General features: G+C 30.6%; 1 protein-coding gene across 1 annotated transcript in view; it reads right to left on the minus strand.

Annotated features, from left to right (window-relative positions):
* Positions 1–11,249: 11,249 nt before the first annotated feature.
* Positions 11,250–24,201, minus strand: part of LOC130672494 (protein tolkin) — a 51,057-nt gene continuing 38,105 nt past the window's right edge. Inside the window, exons 6-15 of the mRNA XM_057477105.1 lie at positions 22,191–22,369; positions 20,101–20,331; positions 19,780–20,004; positions 18,733–19,200; positions 18,482–18,604; positions 18,086–18,404; positions 17,714–18,005; positions 16,268–16,481; positions 15,950–16,197; positions 11,250–14,241 (exon numbers count right to left, since the gene is read on the minus strand). Of these exons, the coding sequence (XP_057333088.1) occupies positions 14,083–14,241; positions 15,950–16,197; positions 16,268–16,481; positions 17,714–18,005; positions 18,086–18,404; positions 18,482–18,604; positions 18,733–19,200; positions 19,780–20,004; positions 20,101–20,331; positions 22,191–22,369 (2,458 nt within the window). The 3' untranslated portion in view covers positions 11,250–14,082. The remainder of the gene's footprint in view (positions 14,242–15,949; positions 16,198–16,267; positions 16,482–17,713; positions 18,006–18,085; positions 18,405–18,481; positions 18,605–18,732; positions 19,201–19,779; positions 20,005–20,100; positions 20,332–22,190; positions 22,370–24,201) is intronic.

Genomic DNA, 24,201 nt, shown 5'->3' on the forward strand with positions numbered 1-24,201 from the left:
TCGCAAATATTTTTGTATGCCATTGTTTTGTAAAAAACCATTTTTTAGCATTTCCTTCTCCCACGATATCTCGCGAACGAATTAACCGATTTTGATGGTTGAGGTGGCAATCGACGCGTTTTATCAAGTTCTAAAGCTGATCAAATTTTGAAATTGATTTATTTAGCCGTTTTTGAGAAATTTCAAAAAAACCAAGGAAAAAATTTTTTTTGAATTCCTTCGTCAACGGTTTCTCTTGAACGAATGAACCGATTTTGATGGTTGAGGTGGCATTCGACGCGGCTTATAGAGTTTTAGAGCTGATTAGATTTTGGAATCAATCCATCGAGCAAATTAAAAGTTATCCAAATAAAACATTTTATTTTTGAAATATCTCTGAACGCACCCTACCGATTAAGTTCAAATTTTTACGGCTTCAAGACATTAACAAGCCGCGTCGAATGACACCTCAAAGATCAAAATCGGTTCATCTGTTCAAGAGTTATGAATATTTACATACATACATACGTACGTACGTACACACATACATACACTCGGACATCATCGTGAAATTAGTCAGGATAGCTTCCTAGGACCTCGAAACGTCGACATCTGATGGAAATTCGATTTTCGTAAATCGGACCGAAACCAATAACTTCCCGAATTTTTGAAAATTTACAATTTTCTTAGCGGGAAGTTAAAAATCTAGGCGTCGGTTGGCCCTGCGGGCCAGCCCCAAAACTTCGCGCTGTTTTCGAGCTCGAAAATGCTATTACGTGCGATCATTTTTTCATGAGCTTTTCAAGCTCTAACAAGTTACGTTTTATGCTAGAGTTTGAAAAGTTAAGAATCGAAAATCATTAATGAAGAAGCGGCTTTTAAATTTTTATTCTTGATTATGTTCTCTGAATCAAATGTATTGAGGCAGAAATCAATGTCAGTGGTCAAAATCAAGATTTGAATGAGTTTTGAATTAGGTCAGAGCAAGAATATATGGAATATCCGAGAAAAACATTAAAGACTGGCTTTTTCAATTTTTTGCTGACAATATATGTAAAACTAAAGAACAAGTTTTATGACATTATCTGATGATCGAAAGAGACTATAAAGAGAAAGAGTTGGTATAATTTTAGACACATTTTTAGAACATAATATTTTGATTTATCCGGAAAAAATAACATAAAATGTTATTTTTTTAACTTTTCAGCGCCGATATCTTTTGAACTAATCAACCGATTTTGACGTCTGAGGTGGCAACCGGCGCGTTTTCTTGAATTCTAGAGCTGATTAAAATTTGAAAACGATCGGTTCAACCGTTTCGAAGATATTTGGAAAAACCCGTTTTTTTACCATTTCTTTCTCCAACAATATCTCTCGAACAAATGAACCGATTGAGATGGTTGTGGTCGCATTCGACGCGGCTTATAAAGTTCTAGAGCTGATTAGATTTTGAAGTCGATCGTTCGAGTCGTTTTTGAGAAATCACTAAAAAACTAAAAAAAAATTTTTTTTTTTTTCGTAATTTGCCAATATTTTCGAGTCTACTTGATCAAATGATCTGAAATTTTTAGGAAAGTTGACGGCCAACAAGCTCTTTCGATCGCCACCTTAAACATCCAAATCGATTCATTAGTTAAAAAGTTACAAAGAGTTTACACACACACACACACACACACACACACACACACACACACACACACACACACACACACACACACACACACACACACACACACATACATACACTTGGTCATCATTTTGAAAATAGTCAGAATAGCTTCTTAGGTCCTCAACACGTCGACATCTGATGAAAACTCGATTTTCGAAAATCGGGGTGAAAACAATTACTTCCCGAGTTTTTGAAAATTTACAATTTTCTTAGCAGGAAGTTAAAAATATTTAAAAATACATCTGATAAATAATATTTATTAACCTCGTTCGATGTTTTGCTTATTAACGTGGATATACTGATCGCGATCTGGATGTTGATGCTCATGATGAAAACCCAAAGCGTGTCCCAGTTCATGGAGGACAATGTGTAATTTATCACAGCCATCATTCAAACTTAAAACACTGCGTCCATTATTTCTTGGCATTTTCCCGTCGAAGCAGCAACTAATAGTTCGTAATAGAATTTATAATATTAGTGATTCTATAATAATTATCAGCTCAACTAATAGCAATAGAGTTGTACAGTAGTATTAAATAGATAATTTACCCGCAGTCTAATTTAGTGATGGAGACGTAATCGGAATGGATCTTAGGATCTCTTTCAATAAATTGAACGCAAGTCGACTGTTCCCACATTCGCATCGCTCGTTTGAAAATAGTGCGTTGTAATCCAGTAAAAATGTCATCAATTTCATAAGGAATTATACCTTCTTCCCAAAGATCGTGTTTATTTTTAATAGCTACCGATTTTTTGACTTTATTTGTTTGCGGAATATTTTCTAAATTCACAATTCCATCATACTCTTCATTCTCAATATTTTCGTCATGTATTATATTAGAATTAATCACTGACACTGCCAATGACAGTATTTGAAAAACAAGTAAATTAAATATCGATTTCATCTTCTGTTACTTAATGTAAATGCTTACTTAAAAAAAATAAGTTGTCAATTTTGTTAAAGTAACTAACTAATACGTGGTCATTGGTATGTCGTTATATATACTTAATTATCGCGACGTAGCAGTGATTAGCGTTATATTTTGTCGCTAAGGCTTGCAATGAGCGGAATTAGATCATAAAACTTTTTTTTTTATATACAATTCAAGTATATTTCTCACTCTCAATCTTTTCGTCATGTATTATATTAGAATTAATCACTGATACTGCCAATGACAGAATTTGAATAACAAGTAGGGGAGGGTGGGGCAGAGCGACCCTCCTAAGCCAATAATTACTTTTTGTGTCTTTCAACCATCAGATCACTTTACTTTGGTCCTATTTCGAACAAATTTATAAACATTTTGCCAAAATTCTGAAAAAAAAAATTTTTTTTGTGGGGCAGAGAGACTCCCCTCCAAAAAATGATAAAAAAATTTTTTTTTAATTTTTTAAAAATTTTTTTTAACTGTTTTCATCATTAAGAATGTATTTCTTTCTCTTGACAATTATTTTTGGTTTTATATTACTCAAAAAAATTTTTTTTAGGTGTAATAAATCGTTCACCCTCGATTAGCTTAATTATTAATTGTTATATAATAATAAAAAAAACAATTTTATACTTCTTATTTGTCATTACTTTGAAACCAAAAAACGTGTTTGTTAATTTTTCAGATTATAAATAGTTTTACTTTGTTCCAAAGATTTATCAACTAAAAAAAAATTATTATTTTTGAATATTTGTCGTGACCAAATTGGCCTCAGACAGAGAAACGGCCGAAAAATATGAAAAAATCATTTTTTCAGAAGTTTTGGTTGGTCCATTCCATCCCAGGTGTTATGTGTAGGGCTAGAAATGTGGAAATATAGTCATTTTTTATAATTTGACGATAAAAATATGAAAAAATCACTTTTTCAAAATTTTCGGCTTGTCCACTTTGCCCAAGATGTCATGCGTAGGGCTAAAAATGCGCAAACATATCGGATTTATAGTAATTAGTCAAAAAAAAAAAAAATTTTTTTTTTATCAAAATTTTAGGGGGGCTACTCTACCCCACCCTCCCCTATGTTAAATATCGGTTTCATCTTTTTTGACTTTTTATTGTACAGAGTACACGAAGAAAGTCACCAAAGAAACAGCTTCGAAATGAAGTCTTAAGGAATCTATAAACTTTTTGTAATGTATCTTGTTTTGAAATTAACTTCTCATTTGTAAGTGTTTGTTGAAAAGGTAGATAATTAAACGGAATCAGTGATTAAATTATTTTTTTTCAATATACTTTATAAAAGTTATCGGAAATAATTTTTTATCGGAGGGACAATCAGGTTTACAAAGTGCGACATCCATTATAGTTTTTTTTTATTCACTTTAATCTCTTATTAATCAATTTTATTACATTTTTATTAAAGTATAAGCTAAATAGTCTAGTATTAAATTAATCTTAACTATTATTAAACTTATTTTTTTAACTACATGATAAAATACTTTAATTTTAAATTAATTTTTGAAAACAATATTTTTTTTTTCATTTGATTTTTTTAATAAATATTCTATAATTATCAGCTATAACTTGAATGTAAATATTTCATATATTTTAATAATTATTTATATTTTTAACACAGAATTTATAAGTCTTATTAGTTTTTTCAAATGAACGTAACTATTTCAAATTTCAGTAAATACTAAAAATTTTTCTAGCCAAAATTCTAAAACTATCGCACTAATGAGGTGATCGACTTACCCCATTTTTTTTCTACCGACTATACATAAATATTTTACGTCAAAAAATGATGTCTGAATCTCTCTTCAATAAAAAACTAATGGTTAGAGATTCAATTTACAAAAACAACTCTCCCATTTTGGAAGCATTTAGCTGTCAATTAATAGCTTATCGGTACGGTAGTAATCGTTGCAGAAAATCCGGCCTCTTCATTCAAATCATTACTAACAAAATTAACATAAATTTTCGTATAATTTAAAGTAATTTCCCATGGGCTTCTTTCACCACAAAAAGTTTCAAGATTCGAATGTGAATCATTACTCGCTCCTATCTCAACATAATCATTGGTACAATCTGCGCTCATTTCGAGACTGAAAAAATTAAACTTTATTGTTGTGCTATGGTTCTCCGGTACTTTTAGTTCCCATAAACAATCTTTACTCGATTCATAATTATTCGGATAATTTGGTGACTCTAAAATAATGGGACTGTTACTGAGTAGTGATTTTTCACCACCACAGATTTTGTAATACTCTGCTATAAAGCCACTGTCAAGATTATTGTCTTTATTAATTTTAAGATATCTCACTAAAACATTGTCACTTATAATTAGTATATTTTTTCCTTCACCGCAATATTTACCTGAAAATAAAATGAATAATAATCTATGTCATTAAGAGAACAAGGAAAATTTTTTTCCCGCTATATCTACTCTCTAAACATAAATTAGTGAATATTCACTTATTTCTCTTATTCATGTTTAGAGAGTACGGGATAAAATAAGTTAATGTTATTAAATTTGGTATCGTTAGATAAGTCTTAACTTGAATTTGTGCCTTTTCATACTTTAAACTCTTTTTTATTCTCAAATATTGAGTGAAAAAAAGTTATTTATATCATTCACAATACATTTAAATTAGGCGCGAAAAAAAATACGATCGTCTTTATCTTCTCTAAATAAATTAATGCTTTAATTATTCTATAACTGAATATAGCTAAATATCACTGAATATACATCTAATATCTATACTATTAAGAGAGAATAAGAAAAATTTAGTCCATGCCGTGTATCTACACGGAAAGAAATTTATGGGAAGTTTTCCTATGCATTATGGGAATGATTCCCATAATGGTATAGGAATAGTATCTATACGACTATAGGAATGGTTCCCATACTATTATGGGAATGGTTCCCATATTGGTATAGGAACTATTCCTATAATATTATAGGAACTATTCCCATAATGTTATGGGAACCATCCCTATAATATCATAAAATTTTTTTTTTGCACAATAGTGTAGAAATTTCCCAAAATTTAAATTTTCTTGAATGTTTTGTGCTGACAAAAAATTCTTTTTAAAAATTTTAATGTTTTTTTGCCAAATTCGATTTTTTTTTTTCAATGTTTGAATTTTTGTTTTTATGTTTAATAATATTTCTGTGTATTGTAGAAGTGATTACCACACTTCGTTAAATTCATTTTTTCATGATAATATGGCAACCATTCCCATAATATTATAGGAATGGTTCCTATAATAGTATGGGAACCATTCCCATAATATTATGGGAATGATTCCCATAATGGTATAGGAACCATTCCAATTGCATTATGGGAATCATTCCCATGATATTATGGGAATAGTTCCCATACTATTATAGGAACCATTCCCATAATATGATGGGAATGGTTCCTATAATTTATGGAAATGGTTCCTATAAATTATAGGAACCATTCCAATAAATTATAGGAATGATTCCCATAATATTATAGAGAGTATTCCTATAAATTATAGGAACCATTCCTATAATTATAGGAACCATTCCTATAGTGTTATGGGTATCATTCCCATAATTATAGGAACTATTCCTATAATTATGGGAATCATTCCTATAATTATAGGAACCGCTCCCATAATTTATGGTCGTAATTCCTATGATGGTATAGGAAAAAATTTTACAAAATTATGGGAACCCCTGCCATAATTTTCTTTCCGTGTATGATAATAATTAATGATTTAAAAAATTACAGGTGTAAAAAATTTTGGAAAATTCTGAGATTAGATATAAATTTATATTAATTTATATGAAACTGCTTAACAGTGTGTGTGTGTGTGTGTGTGTGTGTGTGAGTGTGTGTGTTTGCGTGCGTGTGTGCAAATGTGTGCGTGTGTGCAAATTTGTGCGTGTGTGCAAATGTGTTCGTGCGTGTGTGCGAGTGCGCGTGTGTGCCTAAATATGTATGTGTGTATGTGTGTGCATATCAGCTGATCAATAATGTAATACGTGAATTTTTAGTTTAGACTAGTCCAGTAGCTGATCCCGAAATAATCGATGGCTCTTACTGATTTTTTCAGGATTAGCTTCTAATTATTTCGGTAGCTACCATCGCTTTTTTTTTTCTGTGTAATGCAAAAAGTTACACTTTTCCGAAATTAAATGAAATAATTATCGAATTGATAAGAATAAAAATTTTAAAAAATAAGTAATTTACCTAAAAGAGGGCTATGAATTGAGTGACCATTTCGAACTTCGATAAAACTGTTCATACACTCAGAGCTTTTAGGAATATTTAATGTCACAATTTTTAAAGCGACTTTTTCTCCATGCGATACCGAAATTCTCCACTCACAATAATCTATGTCGGTAGACGAGAAATCGGCTGAGTCATTCGGCGACTCAATAGATCCATTATTTTCAAATAATGTTCTTCCACACTCTACAGAATACAGAAATAAAATTACTTTGTAAATAGAAAAGCAGTTACGGATAGATTATAATATTATCGTAAATTTTTTATGGTGTTCTCAAATTAAATAAATTAACTTACTGGGACATTGATAGAGACGATTAGTAGCTTCTATATCGCCGTCGCTAAGTCTTACGTAGGAAACGAGTTTTGGTATCCTGCCATTGTCTAACTGTTTAGGGACAATTGTATCCAAAAACTCAAGGTGTGCAAAAGCATTTCTGGGATAATGCATTATGGAACGATAATTATAGGGCTGTTGTAGAGTATCAACTTCATCAGGTGAAAATTTACTAAATTCTTGCCAATAACCTGCGCTCAAAAAAAAATTGTTTTTTCTTGTTACGATAAGAAGTAAAAAAATAATTAAATACATCTGATAAATAATATTTATTAACCTCGTTCGATATTTTGCTTATTAATGTGAATATACTGATCGCGATCTGGGTGTTGGTGCTCATGATAAAAACCCAAAGCGTGTCCCAGTTCATGGAGGGCGATGTGTAATTTGTCACAACCATTATTCAAACTTAATACACTGCGTCCATTATTTCTTGGCATTTTCCCGTCGAAGCAGCAACTAATAGTTCGTAATAGAATTTATAATATTAGTGATTTTATAATAATTATCAGCTCAACTAATAGCAATAGAGTTGTACAGTAGTATTAAATAAATAATTTACCCGCAGTCTAATTTAGTGATGAAGACGTAATCGGTATGGATCTTAGGATCTCTTTCAATAAATTGAACGCAAGTCGACTGTTCCCACATTCGCATCGCTCGTTTGAAAATAGTGCGTTGTGATCCAGTAAAAATGTCATCAATTTCATAAGGAATTATACCTTCATCCCAAAGATTGTATTTATTTTTAATAGCTACCGATTTTTTGACTTTATTTGTTTGCGGAATATTTTCTAAATTCACAATTCCATCATACTCTTCATTCTTAATATTTTCGTCATGTATTATATTAGAATTAATCATTGACACTACCAATAACAGTATTTGAAAAACAAGTAAATTAAATATCGATTTCATCTTCTGTTACTTAATGTAAATGCTTACTTAAAAAAAATAAGTTGTCAAGTTTGTTAAAGTAACTAACTAATAATACGTGGTCATTTGTAAGTCGTTATATACTTCATTTATCGTGACGTAGCAGTAATTAACTTTTTATTTTGTCGCTATGGCTTTCGAATGAGCGGAATTAGATCATAAAACTTTTTTTTTAATGTTGAATATTTTGTCTATAATACAGTTCGAGTTTCCCATAATCAACTGTCAGAGGTAGTAGAAGAAGAAATTATTGGGGAAATCTAAAATTTGGGCCCCCCTTTTTTAATTTAGCTTTGGGCGCATGTTCTACATGCGTGTGTTACGTATTTGAATTATTGAAAGGCGCTCGTTATAAGCAACGATGGAAGTTGCGCTAAAAAACCAATGATTAGTTATGGTCTGTTCAAATAAATTTTCATTACGTGCAATTGAAATTTGATGTATTAACAGAAATTTACTAGTTTAGAAAAATTGTTTTTATGAAAAAGTGAGTCTCTTACACCGAGGATCAAGTCATGAAATTTAAGCATCTAAAAAGGTGGGGGATGTCAAAGTCTATAGGAACGGCGTGATAGGTGAAGTTGTTTATAACGGAATTTCTTATAATGAGCTTAAACTGTAGTATCTATAAACATTTATAGTTTTAATGATCTCTTACAATGGTAATTTTATTTATTAAAAATAGTTAATTAAATTTGGAAACATTGGATTGCTTCAATAATTACGAATCCTTTCAAAAACCATTCGAAAGTAATGACGTGTAATTTTTCGAACGCAAATTCGGAAATTATGTTTTTACTGTGGAAATCCGTTAATTTTTTTTTAATTCTCTTCTATTTTGAAGTAAAAATTGTATTGCTTTATGAATGTAAAAAAATATATAAAAAACAAGAGGTATTAATAATTTATTAAATGACATCACTCGATAATAACTATTAATGTACGATAAGTTCAAAAATCTTAATTTTAAAAAACAACTTTATTACACCGATAAAATTAAAAAAAAAACTGATAATTTATTTTTTCTCTATTTATAGTTTCATGTGGAGATTGCTTTGAATTATTGATATATTTTTTTTTTCGAAAATAAATGACGTCATAAAATATTAATGGGTTCCCACACGGAAAGAAAATTATGGCAGCGGTTCCCATAATTTTGTGAAATTTTTTCCTATACCAACATAGGAATTACGACCATAAATTATGGGAGCGGTTCCTATAATTATAGGAATGTTTCCCATAATTATAGGAATAGTTCCTATAATTATGGGAATGATACCCATAACACTATAGGAATGATTCCTATAATTATAGGAATGGTTCCTATAATTTATAGGAATACTTTCTATAATATTATGGGAATCATTCCTATAATTTATGGGAATGGTTCCTATAATTTATAGGAACCATTCCCATCAATTATAGGAACCATTCCCATAATATTATGGGAATGGTTCCTATAATATTATGGGAATGGTTCCCATATTATCATGAAAAAATTAATTTAAAGAAGTGTGGTAATCACTTCTACAATACACAGAAATATTATTAAACATAAAAACAAAAATTCAAAAATTGAAAAAAAAAATCGTATTTAGCAAAAAAACATTAAAATTTTTAACAAGAATTTTTTGTCAGCACAAAACATTCAAGAAAATTCAAATTTTGGGAAATTTCTACATTATTGTGCAAAAAAAGAATTTTATGATATTATAGGGATGGTTCCCATGACATTATGGGAATGGTTCCCATAATATTATAGGAATAGTTCCTATACCAATATAGGAACCATTCCCATAATAGTATGGGAATGATTCCAATACCATTATGGGAATGGTTCCTATATTGGTATAGGAACTATTCCTATAATATTATGGGAACCATTCCCATAATGGTATGGGAACCATTCCCATAATGGTATGGGAACCATTCCTATATCATTATGGGAACCATTCCCATAATGGTATGGGAACTATTTTCATACTATTATGGGGATGGTTCCCATAATATATGGGAACCATTCCTATAGTAGTATAGGTACTATTCCCAAACCATTATGGGAACCATTCCCATAATGTATAGGAAAAGTTCCCATAATTTTCTTTCCGTGCATATAAATCTTATAATTAGTATCAATGGTCGGTTGGTGACCGATATTATTTTTCCGAATAATATTATTCCACCTCGTAATTTACGATGACAATATACATGATGAAATTTTAAAAGGGTTATTCCAGCACAGAAATTTATCTAATTTTTAACTTCCCGCTGAGAAAATTGTAAATTTTCAAAAATTCGGGAAGTTATTGGTTTCAGTCCGATTTACGAAAATCGAATTTCCATCAGATTTCGACGTTTTGAGGTCCTAGGAAGCTATTCTGACTAATTTCAAGATGATGTCCGAGTGTATGTATGTATGTACGTACGTATGTAAATACATGTATCTTTTAAACGGATGAACCGATTTTGAACTTTAAGGTGTCATTCGACGCGGATTGTCAATATCTTGAAGCCGAGAGAAAATTGAGCTTGATCGGTAGGGCTCGTTCAGAGATATTTCAAAAATAAAATTTTTTCAAAAATGTTATTTTTTATAACTTTTAATGTGCTCGATAGATTGATTCCAAAATGGACTGGGTTCTAGAACTTTATAAGCCGCGTCGAATGCCACCTTAACCATCAAAATCGGTTCATTCGTTCAAGAGAAACCGTTGTCGAACGAATTAAAAAAAAAAAAATTTTTTATTTTTCCTGAAATATCTCAAAAACGACTCGATAAATCGAATCCAAAATTTGATCAGCTTTAGAACTTGACAAAACGCGTCGATTGCCACCTCAACCATCAAAATCGGTTAATTAGTTCGCGAGATATCGTGGGATAAAGGAATGCTAAAAAATGGTTTTTTATAAAACAATGGCATACAAAAGTACTTGCGAGCTCGAAGAGCTCGAAAATGTACTCACAATAGTGTTTTCGAGCTCGTTGAGCTCGAAAACAGCGGGAAGTTTTGGGGCTGGCCCGCAGGGTCAACTTATAGACCGATTTTTTTTATCACATTGAACTAAAGAACTATTGTGGGATTTTTTTTTTACGGTGAATTAAATCGACTAAGAAAATAATTTAAACAATTTCATCATTAAAATTATTTTTTTATTTATTAATTCAATAAATTTACTTTTACACATGATTTATATATATATATAAATATATGTATATTTTCATTTTAATTCAAATTCAATTTTTACTCGTTTATTTTTTTTTTAATTACTGTCGTCATACATTTAATTTTTTTTTTTTTTTATTATAAAATAGTACGGCATAGATGAACTACTCATTAACTCATTACTATCTATTTACAGGAGAAATCTACATTAAACATTTTTAATTAATTAAGTTCTATTATTTTACCATAATTATTATTTAAGAATTTTTTTAAATTTCATACTTTATCTTTGATGATAAAATCCCTGATTAGAAAATACTATTTGTGACGATTAAAAATTTAATCATCATTAATCATCTTTAATACTAATAATCATCATGGTTTTTTACATTTAATCGTCTCTAATCGTCAGGAGACGATTTGTTATTTTACGATTAAAAACGATTCATGACGATTAAAAAGTTCAAATCGTCATTAATCGTTTTTAATCTCCATACTGGACCAGAAATTGTAATATTATTTTACGATTCAAGACGATTCATGACGATTTGAAATTTTTAATCGTCTTTAATCGCAAAATCCCGAGTCAAAATTAAAAAGGTAATTTGAGCCTCCAAATCCTACACGAGGGTAAGGAGGTTCAAATTATCATTTTAGAATACGAAGATCCATACATAAAGAAGGTGATTTGAACCTAAACGTGGTAACTTCGTCCACTTTTACCACGCATAGGTTCAAATCATCTTTTTAAAAAGGTGAAGTAAGCCTCCAGGGCCTAAATTAATGGATCGAGAAAGACTCTCATCGGATTGCGTACAATTGGTAAAGAAACAAAAGGGAAAAGGGGCCACTCATTAGTAATGGCCGCCATGATCGAAGAAAATTTGAAATTTCAAAATTCCACAAATACTTTTTTAGTAATAAATGTTTTGTTGTAAAATAAAATTAGAGAAATCTCAAATATTAATAATAATAGCGACAGTTATACGAGTAAACGTTCGAATAGAATGGTACTAAGTCATTCGAAATTCGAATTGAATAATTAGAACCTTTGACTTATTAGTATATGATAATTAATTATCTTATGTGAACGTAAATGCAAACGATGTATAGGAAAACGGGAACTGCCAAATAATTTGAAAAAAAACTGCTGAAATAATCTGCTGCCGCCGGGATTCGAAACCAAAACCTAACGAGTATGGAGCATAACCACTGCCGCACTGCTACTCGGACGCTCACAATTAGTTGGAAATATCTTTATCTACTTAGAACGCAGCTATTATTGTACACGAAAAGAAATTTTCTTTAAAAATTACCGTTGAATTCACTGTAATCGTGGGACATAATGCGGCGCTTTTATTTATTACCATTTTTGAATTAAAAATTACGAAAAAATTTATTTATTTTGTGGTAGACTTCATAAAATTTGTTGAAAAAAAGTTAAAAATTATCTCACTTACTGACAAATGATTAGGTCGTGCCATTCGTTTCACGATTACCGTGAATATAACGGTAATTTTTAAAGAAATTTTCTTTCAGTGTAACTATCATATCATGCTAAAGAATTGAGCTCATTCAAAGTTACAGATTAAAAGCATGGTAGGCCTTGGAGGGTTAAAACATCTTTTTAAAAAGGTGATTTAGTCCTTCATGTGCTTCGTTTAGGGCATTGAGGATTTGAATAGCATTTTAAAATATAAGGTAGGCCATGGAGGGTTAAAATACTATTTTAAAAAGGTGATTTACTCCTTCATACGCTCTTTTTAGGGTATCGAGGACTTAAATAACATGTTACATTTACCGGCAACATCAAAAGAACTGAGGCTTTTGAGGTTCAAACTACTTTTTTAATTTTGACTCGGGATAATATTTAAATTTCTGGTCCTACATAAAGATTAAAATCGATTTATGACGATTTGAAACGAATCAAAATTTCGATCCATCGTTTTCAATCCTCTTTAATCATCAATTGACGATTCATGACGATTTAAAACGATTAAAACATTATTAATCGTCATTAATCGTATTTTCTAATCAGGGATAATAATCGGCGTGAAATATAGGCAGTGATTATTATTAACCTCTTTTAATAATTTAATACCTTTTTTATTTTTTCACGTCCCATAATTCTAATGGTAATAATTATATTCATAAAATATAAATTATTTTTTTTATAACTATTTCCACTATAATTAAATATATTTTATACGTCCGGAAAAAATTTTCAAATAAAAAAAAATTCCGACATTATAATAATGGAATAAATAACATCTACAATTTAAAAGAATTAATTATTTTAAATTCTAACGTAAAAAAAATTCTATTCATTTTTCGGGTCAATTATTTTTTTTTGTTTTTAAGTAATAAAATATTTAATCTCAGTTTTAATTACAGATAAATTTTAAATATGGCACTTTTACGGCCTATCGTATTGAGTATTTAATTTAAAATAATAATATTTTATTTATAAGGAAAAATTTTAATTATTATTTCGGTTCTTTTTCCGTCTGTTTCGCGGTCGATAATTATCTCTTATCATTGAAGTAAAACCATTCAATTTACCGCGTCGAGATCTATTTCCATTAACTTTACTATATTTATTGTTACTACTATTATTATTATTATTATCATTATTATTTTTATCATTTGAATTTTTTAAATTCAAAACATCTTGAAAAGCGCGCCGTTGATAAGTAACTGACGGCAATTGGCGAGTAGTTTTTATGCGCCGACGAGTCGTTAAAAAACGCCCGGCGCTATTGTCGCGTTCTCGAGGCTCTAGGGAATTCCCGAGCCCCATTAAAGATCAGAAATTATCTTCTTCGTCAATCCCACCAAGGTTTTCGTCGCTGTCTTGACGGTCAACTGCGACGTAGGCTGCTGAAAATCCTTTGTTTGATACCGTATCATCCGAACGGAATCTTACCAACAGCGCTTCGTTCATTGATATTATTTCGGTTACATTCTGAAACAAAATCAAGTAGATCGTGTGTGAAAAATTCATCTGTTTCTACAATAGTCACTTGACTCCCTGGCGGATTCGAATTACGGCAAATTACCGAAAATTAGAGAAATTAACGGAATTTACGGCAATTTACAATATTTGAAATAATTGCGGCAAAATGCCGTATTTTGCGGTATTTCATAGTAAATTACGATAGTTTACGACAACTTGAGGTATTTTACGGTTAGGGCACGATTAATTTACCGCAAATTTGCGGCGCCCCTGCGGAATTTTACGGTAAAAGTGTGGCATTTTACCGTAAATTTGCATTAACCCGCATGGAAAAGCTATATATTGTTAAAAATATATAAAAATATATATGGTGAATATGTGATAAATATATAGCGGCAAAAATTTATATATTTATGAATATATGTTTTTTACATATATTGGATTATATATTTTTAATAATAAATTTTTTTTTATATAATGTTTTATATTTCTCTGTATATATTATCTCATATAATTCTCAATATATTTTTATCATATATGGATGGTATATATGTAATTTATGAAGTATAATATAATAAAATTCATATATATTTTGGCTCATATAATTAGTGATATATTGTCTGTATATAATTGGTCATACATGGAAGAACTTATATGTTTAAATCTATGGTTTGCGGTATATTGAAGTTATATTTTTACAATATATCAAAAATTATATTTTTCTCGATATATTAAAAATCATAGTCTTTATATATATACATATATTTTTTGAGAAGCTGCCCGATAGCATAGAAATGAAAATTACAAACTAAAATGCATGGTTTTTATTATGTAACATACCATAGTACGAAAAATATGTATAGTACCATATATTTTGCAATATACTGGAAAACTTATATAAAAAATATACATCATACTGTATATTAATGAATATACTACTTTCAATACAATATATCAATATATAATAAAATATACTAAGAAATATATGCTAAACATACATAAAAAAAGTTATATTGATAAATATATAATTAATATATTGTAGCAATATATTTTTTTGCAATATATTATCATATGTTAATACGGCAAAAATATAAATATTATTTTATATATTGTGCAATATATCACATTATAATATTCATATATTTTAAAGTATATTTTTTCACATATAAAGTTTTTCCATGCGGGAACATTGCGGTACTTGACCGTAAAATACCGTATTTTACCGTACCCGATGAAAAAAGATTTTATACAATTGTATAAAATTATATACAAAAAATGGCCCGATCTAATTATATACAACTGTATAAAAATTGTATACAATTCTATACAAAATGTATACAAGTCTATATAATTATATACAATTTTATACAAATTATATATAATTCTATGTAATTATATACAATTCTATATAAATGCAATATATAGAATTGTATATAATTATATCGAATTGTATACAATTTGTATAGAATTGTATACAATTTCTATACAAATTGTATTCAATTGGATCGGGCCATTTTTTCTATCCAATTTATATATAGTCTATATATAATTGTATAAAATCTTCTTTCATCGGGTAATTCTTCCGAATACCGTAAATTGCAGTCAAAATGACACGCATTGGAGTAAATTACCATAGTTCGCCGTACCATGCCGTAAATAACCGTTAAATGCGGCAAATTTGCCATAATTCGGATCTGCTAGGACTGTTTTAACTTACCGAGTCACAGAATTTTCCATAACTGGGACTAGAAGCATCCAACCCTGAATAAATTTCTACGAAATCATACGCACAATCTTCTTCATACTCCAATTGAAATGATAGAAACGATAGATGAACATTTTTACCGATCGGGGCTTCAATAGTCCAATCACAGTCTGTACGGTGATCATAATTATGTGTCCCGTATCTTACATGTGAGTAAATATATTTAACTTCACTTGTCGCCATCAGATGTCCTCCGCATGCTAAGTACATAATAATGCGATTAATTATTTCCGATTGGAGGTCAAACATTATTGTGAAGATAAAAGTTACCTGTGGTATGAGAAGCTAAAAATCCTTTTCTTTGTACTGACAAATCGCTTTTGAACAGCATGAACATTTGATTACTTGTCGCAATTATCGGATGAGGTATTTTCGTTCCGCAAAATCTTCCGAGAGTGTGACTATCTGATGAGTCGCCGTCATAGATCGCGATATAGTCGTAAGCGCACTCTTGGTGTGATTCCATTTCGAAAACTTTGAACATCTAGCAAAAAGTAAAGGCATTATTGCATTTTATTGTAAAATAGTAGATTATGTGGCAAGTGTGTAAACTTAGCGCGCTAAGTAAAAGCTTGTGGCGCATCCACATGACGAGCGTTAATTTTCTGCATGAGCCACTGGTGAGTGGGGCAATTGCGAGCGTTGTCCTACTGAGAAGAAGCTCAAATTTACACACATATTTTTATTGTAAGATCTGCTAAAAACTATTGCGTAATCAGTTTTTTTAAAAAGTATATTCAGTAGACTCTGGTTATAAGTTACATCGGACGCTCTACTCACCCTCACGTAAATTTCATTTTTTCTTCTAAGTAAGAGTATAGACAGAAATATTGATTGAAACCAGAGTCTACTGTATATTATTAGGCCTCGGGCAATCCTATACCCGGCCAACTGAGTCGAATTCAAATTCAAACCCAAATCAAATTCACAAGTCAGCGATGGGACGAATCTCAGGGCCGAAAGCCCTCACACTTTTTGTGTGAAAAATTCTTTCGGCTCCACTGGGATTCGAACCCACGCCTGGCCAGTGATCAAGTTCGAGAGGCCTAGGTCTTATGTCTTAGACCGCTCGGCTATGGTCACCGGTCGTACGCTGGTTTATTTTTATTGCGGATGTTGCGCCATCTGTCGGGCGGTCGCAGAAGTATAATAAATGTTGGAATTTACGAGTATTTTTTCGTACCCTAGCGGGATTATATTTAAAGGAATAAAACAATACTATTACGGCGGAGTTTTTACAGGAGATCTTACAATAAAGTTTATTATTATTACTAGGCACAAGATTTTTGCCTTGTTTTTGAAATGAGTAGTTCAAATTTTTGAAATTACGGAGAAAATATCAATCTTATTAGAAAACTTTTCGAACAAAAGTTGTAGGAAATTTAATTTTCTAAAAAAAATGTCTCTAATGATTTTCTTATACGATCAATATTTTCACCGTAATTTAAAAATTAAGATTCATAATGAATGATTCAAAATTTGGGAAACTATGAAATTCTTAATTTTGAAATTACGGCTTTCTTATTAATCCTAAGACAAAATTATAAGAAACATTTTTTTTAGAAAATTAAATTTTCTACAACTTTTGTTTGAAAACTTTTTTCATAAGACCAATATTTTCCCCGTAATATAAAAAATTTCACACCACTAATTATTAATTATTTTTAAATTAACGCAAAAATCCTGGCCCTAATTATTAATATTAATATATATTACTAATTTAATACGATGACCAGGTGTCGTTGTGAAATGCCAAACACAGTCTCTGCGTGAGGGATAATAATCCGGATAATTCGGCGATGTTATTGAACCAACAGGATTAACTATTTCATATTTACAACCTCCTTCTTTGCAATCATGGCCGTTATCTTGTAATTTGAAACCATTGTGGCATGAACACTCGTACGAGCCAATAGTATTGTGACACTCGTGCTGACACCCGCCATTGTTGTTCGCGCACTCATCCATGTCAGTAAAAAATACTGCAGCAAATCCCGATTTTTGGATGCTAGAAATTATCAAAAAGTCGTAACCAAAAATTTATTGTATAAAAGAGTTCAAATTGACATAAAATTTTTCATGACATACTTTTTATCAGACGTAAAGACAATTCTCATAGCATTGCCTTCTGAAATAATGGGCGTGGGAATTTTTGAACCACAAAAAATTCCATGTTTCTTTAGAATATCGTCGCCCAATTTGCTGGAAACTTCAACGAAGTCGTAATCGCACTCTTGCTGATACATTCTGTTGCCTTCCAAGTCAAAGTGGGTGAAGTTTAAGGTTATTCTGTAATGCAGGGGAGCTATTATTTCCCAAATGCAATTTTTGTTGCCCGGATAACTCTCTGGGAACGAGGGGCTCGTTATTGTTCCGTTGCTTGCATCGAAAATTCCGCCGCAGGCGTCTGAAATAAACCGTTCGGTAAATAAGACCCGATGGAAAATACGAATTTTTTAAGTAGATGGGAAAATTAATCATTACCTTCACAATGTTTTCCATCGGAATGAAGTTCATAACCAATTTTACATGAACACTCGTAACCGCCCAGTGTATTTAAGCATTCGTGCTCGCAGCCATGGTCAGTCATTGCGCATTCGTCGAATTCTGAACAATATAAATTTAAAATAAAAATAAAGTAAGAACTCGGCGAGTAATTAAATCAGCCAAAGGAACAATAGAAGTAGTATTGGAAGAGAATAACAATAATAGCAATAAAGTTAACGGGAAAGCACCTTTCATGACAGTTGCAGAAAATCCCGCCTTTTGTACAGAGCCATCGCTAACGAACTTAACAAAAAGTTTGTTACCGGTGGAACGAAGATCCGGCGGGGCTTTGTACCCACAATAAAGACCAATGAGCGGTGAATCGGGAGTATGGCCGTCTCTAACTTCGACGTAGTCATAAACGCAATTGTCGTGATTCTCAATTTCAAATGATTGAAACTTTAAGGCAACTTGGTAATCCTGGGGCACTGTAAGTCGCCACACGCATTCTTTACTCGATTGATATTCCTCGGGATAGTTTGGTGACTCCAAGTGTCCAACTGTCTCCAAAGTAACGTCCCCACCGCAAACTGCTTCATAATTTGCTCCAAAACCACGGTAACCGTTCTCTTGACTTGTTCGGACGTAAGTTACTAACATGCGGCTGCCTGTCGAAATTATCGGCTCATGAATTTTTCCACTGCCGCAAAAACGCCCTGCAGAAAAATTCGCATTAAATATTCTTTGTTGATAATAATTATATCAGAATTCCAATTATGTAATTTTTTTATGTAAAAATAAATGTGGAATTCGAGTAGCTGATGAAATTTCGCGTAAAATGAGTACCAACAACAATAGGTTCTGTTAAAGTCTTCTTTAATTTATTTTTCAGGCCATTAAAAGCCGCCATTTTGAAAATTTTGTGAAAGTAATGCGAATATAATGATGTGGGTACTCATTTTACTCGCCATTATATACTGTACACAATAGAAGCACTATTGTTCGACAATTTACCAAAAATAGTTATTTACTCATAATAATAATAATAATATGAACTTTTCTTTTTGTGAATAAAATATATGAATGTGGGTACTCAAACAAGAGGAAATTCGATCACAAATAAAGTGATACTAATTATTTTTTATTTTATTTCAACTGCAAAACATCAAAATTGAAAGTGAACACATGAATTTACTCAGTAATTCAATCCAAGCAAAAAATATCATAATAATTAAAATGAAACGGGTTATTTTTGGTTAACAAATAATTGGATTACAAAATGTTTTTTTTTTTACCTAAAACCGGGCTTTTGTACCAGTAGCCATCACGAATTTCCAGATAATCAGCTTTACAATAATCGCTCTTGTAAATATCCAGTGATGTTATATTTAGAACTATTCGTTCGCCATGTGTCGCAGTAATGCGCCATTCACAACGTTCGCCCTCGAGCGAGGGTGAGCTATTAGGGTGAGTTGATGATCCAAATGTACCGCTATTATCTTGAAAAGTTCTCCCACATTCTGCGATACAAAACATTTGAATTTTAACTTGGAATTTAAAATCCCTATGAATATTTATTTTTTCGTAAAATAGCTTTGATAAAAATATATAAATACTTGGGCATTTGTATAGAAGATTCGTTTGTGCGATATCTCCCTCGCTAAGTCGTATCCTTTGACCAATTTCCGGTCGTTTTTTTCCAGTATTTTCAATCGGCAGTATTGTATCAAGATATGTTCCCTTTGAAAATGTATTTTTTGCGTAGTGCATTATTGAATCGTAGTCGTATGGTAAACCAAGTGAATCAACTTCTTCGTTTGTTAATTTATTGAAATTGTACTCCTGACCTGAATATAGAATAGGGCTGGTAAAAATAAGATGCCCGCAATTTTTATTTACAATAAAAAAAAAAAAATTGACTTCTTTATTTAGAAATTGGATTGGAACTGAAGTTTTAAAAAATTGAATCCTACTTGATCTAGACAAAAAAAAATACTTTGATCCTTTTGTCTAATTAAAAGTTTAACTATCAAAAATTTTTTAATTTTTTCATCGACATTTATAATTTCTTATAGGGGAGGAGGAGGCAAAGTAGGCCCCTTAAAATTCTCAAAACTTCAAAAAATATGGGGGCAAAGTGGGCCACTCAAAATTTTTTATACTCCAATAAATTCGGACGGATAATAAGCTTATCGAAATTTCTTATATAATGAAGGCTAAAATAAACCACCAAAACTGTTCATTAAATATAATTTATTAAGAAAGTTACACGAAAAAAAAAATAGGCGCTGCAACAGGATGCAGTCCTGTGGGAGCAACAGGATAAAATCCTGTTACAACAACAGGATTTTCATGTTACAGCAACAGGAAAAATCATGGGGTTCAACAGGACAAAATCCTGTTGCAGCAACGGGATTTTTCATGTGGAATAAATAGGATAAGGAACAAGTTTCATGTACTAATTTTTTTGTCCGTATAATGAAATTTCAAAATTTTAAAAAAATTTCAATTTTGAAAAAAAATTTTTATTTTTTCCCAACTTTGAATTTTTTTTCAAAGTTTTAAATTTCATTATACGGACTAATAAATTAGTACATGAAACTTGTTCCTTATCCTATTTATTCCACAGGAAAAATGTTGCTGCAACAGGATTTTGTCCTATTGCTCCCACAGGACTGCGTCCTGTTGCAGCACCTATTTTTTTTTCCGTGTAAAGATAATAAAATTACGTTTTAAATATATTTCGCAGCAGACTATTAAAATGACTTTTATACTATTAAAAAACAATTGTTTTATAGTTATTTGCAAATATCACACGTGTAAAGAATAAAAAATATCAAATCCCAAATTTTTCGGAGGCCCCACTTTGCCCCTAATTTTCGATTTTCAATTTTAATGGACGCAGCATAATTAAGTGAAAATAAGTATCAAGAGTCTGAAAAGAAGCAAACGCGTAAAGAAAATGAATATTATAATTATTTTCCTTAAGGGACCTACTCTGCCCCTCTCCCCTATTTTTATAAAAATAATTTAGACAACAAGTTAAAGATTTTTTTTTACTCTTTAGCTGTGAAAAATCCTAAGTAAATCCAAAATGGATCATTTTTTATTTATTTAATCTTTTTGAAACCAGAGTTCGGGTTAAAATAAATTTCATATTTCTCAAAATTTCTTTGCTAAAAAAAATACTCCCCATTATTTCCATATGCGGGGTAAATTTTTTAAACTCCAGAAATATGACGGAATGCGGATTCAAATAAAATTTATATCCTCCGATTTTTTATAGCGGATCATATTTATAATCCCCAATTATTATATCAATTATTTCCATTTACTAATTGAACTCATATATAATTTTGAATAATCTGCATTAACTTGCGCGGATTTGGTTTATGATTAAAAACTCGTTATTTATGGACACTTATAATAATGAGTGTAGACCAATTATAGATATGACTGCTCGGGGGCTAGTGGCATATTACTCAGTAGTATTAATAGGCATTAACTGTTGGGTAGGTATTGGCAGGTAATGGATGACTGAATGTTATTGAGGGACAATGTGCTTATATGCTATCGATAATAATTGTATATACAAGGGGTGGGTGTACTATTAGAGATGAGGCTGGCTGTATATGGACTCGGAGGAGGAGATGGCGGATTAACAGGCAGAAGAGGAGTAAAATAGGAAATGGATTATTATACTCACCGGCCATGATGTTATCCCTAATGATCTGTACGTGACGATCGCGGTCTGGTCGCGTGTGCTCATGCCAGAATCCAACTACATGACCTAATTCATGAACTACGATACCAAATTTATCGCAATTCTTACCGATACTAATGGCTTGCGGTCCATTACCTCGTTTTCCCACGAAGGAGCAGCATCTAAATCAATTTTGTTTTCTTACATTATTTTTATTTGTCATGATTAGTAGCTATGTTATTTCGAAAATTCCTCACGTATATTAAAAGCTATCATTTGATAGTTTTAATTTATTACTGAGGATTAAGTTCATCAGTAATTAAACGTGATGGAAAATTTTATCGGAAATATATTTTTTTGACTAAAAAAGGAAATATTTTGGATGCCCATTTTACCTCTTACAATAAAAAAATTTTTATTAATGGGAAAAAATTGAACGATTAGTTACAATAATGAAAATTAGGGTGGGCCGAAAATACGCTTTTTTTTAAATTTCATTATTAATACCAAAAATATTTTTCTTTGTACAAAAAAAAATTTTTTTGAATAACAAAAAAAATTTAGGTCGATATCTTAGGCTCGCCAAATCCCGTTAAAGTTGATTAAAAATTTTTTTTCAACTTCTTTTGATTGAAAATTTAATTCTCTACATAAAAGGTTATATAATAAAATTACGTAAAGTTGATAGTTACTGAGATAATTGCAGTTTTGTTCTAAAAAATATAATTTTTCAAGATATTATCACTTTTTCAGGGTAAAATATGAATTTTATCATATAAATTTCATGGAAAATCAAATTTCTTACAAAATTGGTCTTCTGGTAAAAACTTGAAATTTATAGTTATTTGGAAACTGGCAGTTTTATGTTTAGATAGTCACATTTCTCGTTATTTGGTGGTTTTCACCAAGAATTGCTATTATCTTTGTAACTATCAACTTTAAATAAATTTTTAGTAGGTCTGTTTTGTAGAAAATTGAATTTCCTACGAAATTTTTATGATAAAATTTATTTTTTACCCTGAAGAATTAATAATATCTTGAAAAATTTCATTTTTTAGAGCAAAATTGCAATTATCTGAGTAACTATCAACTTTACGTTCTTTTATTATAGGACCTTTTTTGTAGAGAATTAAATTTCCGATTAAAATGTGTTGGAAAAAAAATTTTAAACAACTTCTAACTTTAAAGGGATTTGGCGAGCCTAAGATATCGACCTAAAATTTTTTTTGATTTCCGAAAAATTTTTTTTTTTCTACGAGGAAAAATATTTTTGGTATTAATAATGAAAATTAAAAAAAAAGCGGATTTTCGGCCCACCCTCATTAACATTAGGGTGAGCCAAAAGAAACAACCTATCGAATTTACGTCTTAAAAAGGACCTATATATCGAGAAGAAAATTCTCCCATTGGGCAAAATTTTTAGCTCAATTTTAAAAGATGTCGGTAGCCATTTGAAATTTCCCATTTAAATAACATGCAAAAAAATTTTTTTTGATTAAAAATATTATAACTTTTGAACCGTGAAAGATAAAAATTCGGCTCTAGAATATTCTTGTATGGTATTAAATTTCTTTAAAAAAAGTCCTGGGAGTCGAATTTGTAAACTTGATATATCGTATACTAACAGGCCATCAAAGTCTAGAGTAAACGGAATCATACAAATTTGAGGCTTTGTTATTAAAAATGTCAATACTACGAGAGAATTTGTTCTGCATGTAGTGCAATAAAATCACCAACAATATCCACATTGTTAAAAATAATATTTTGTTATCGATCACAATAAAAGAAAAGTATTTGGAAAATCCAAATAAAGCCTTAAATTTGTATGATTCTGTTTACTCTAGACTTTGATAGCCTGTGAGTATACGAAATATCAAGCTTATAAATTCGACTTCTAGGACTTTCTTTTAAGAAATTAAATGCCCTACAAGAATATTCTAGAGACGAATTTTTATCTGACACGGTTCAAAAGTCATAATATTTTAAATAAAAAAAAATTTTTTTGCATGTTATT

The sequence above is a fragment of the Microplitis mediator genome, chromosome 7 (assembly GCF_029852145.1).
Source record: "Microplitis mediator isolate UGA2020A chromosome 7, iyMicMedi2.1, whole genome shotgun sequence".
Taxonomy (NCBI): Eukaryota; Metazoa; Arthropoda; class Insecta; order Hymenoptera; family Braconidae; genus Microplitis; species Microplitis mediator.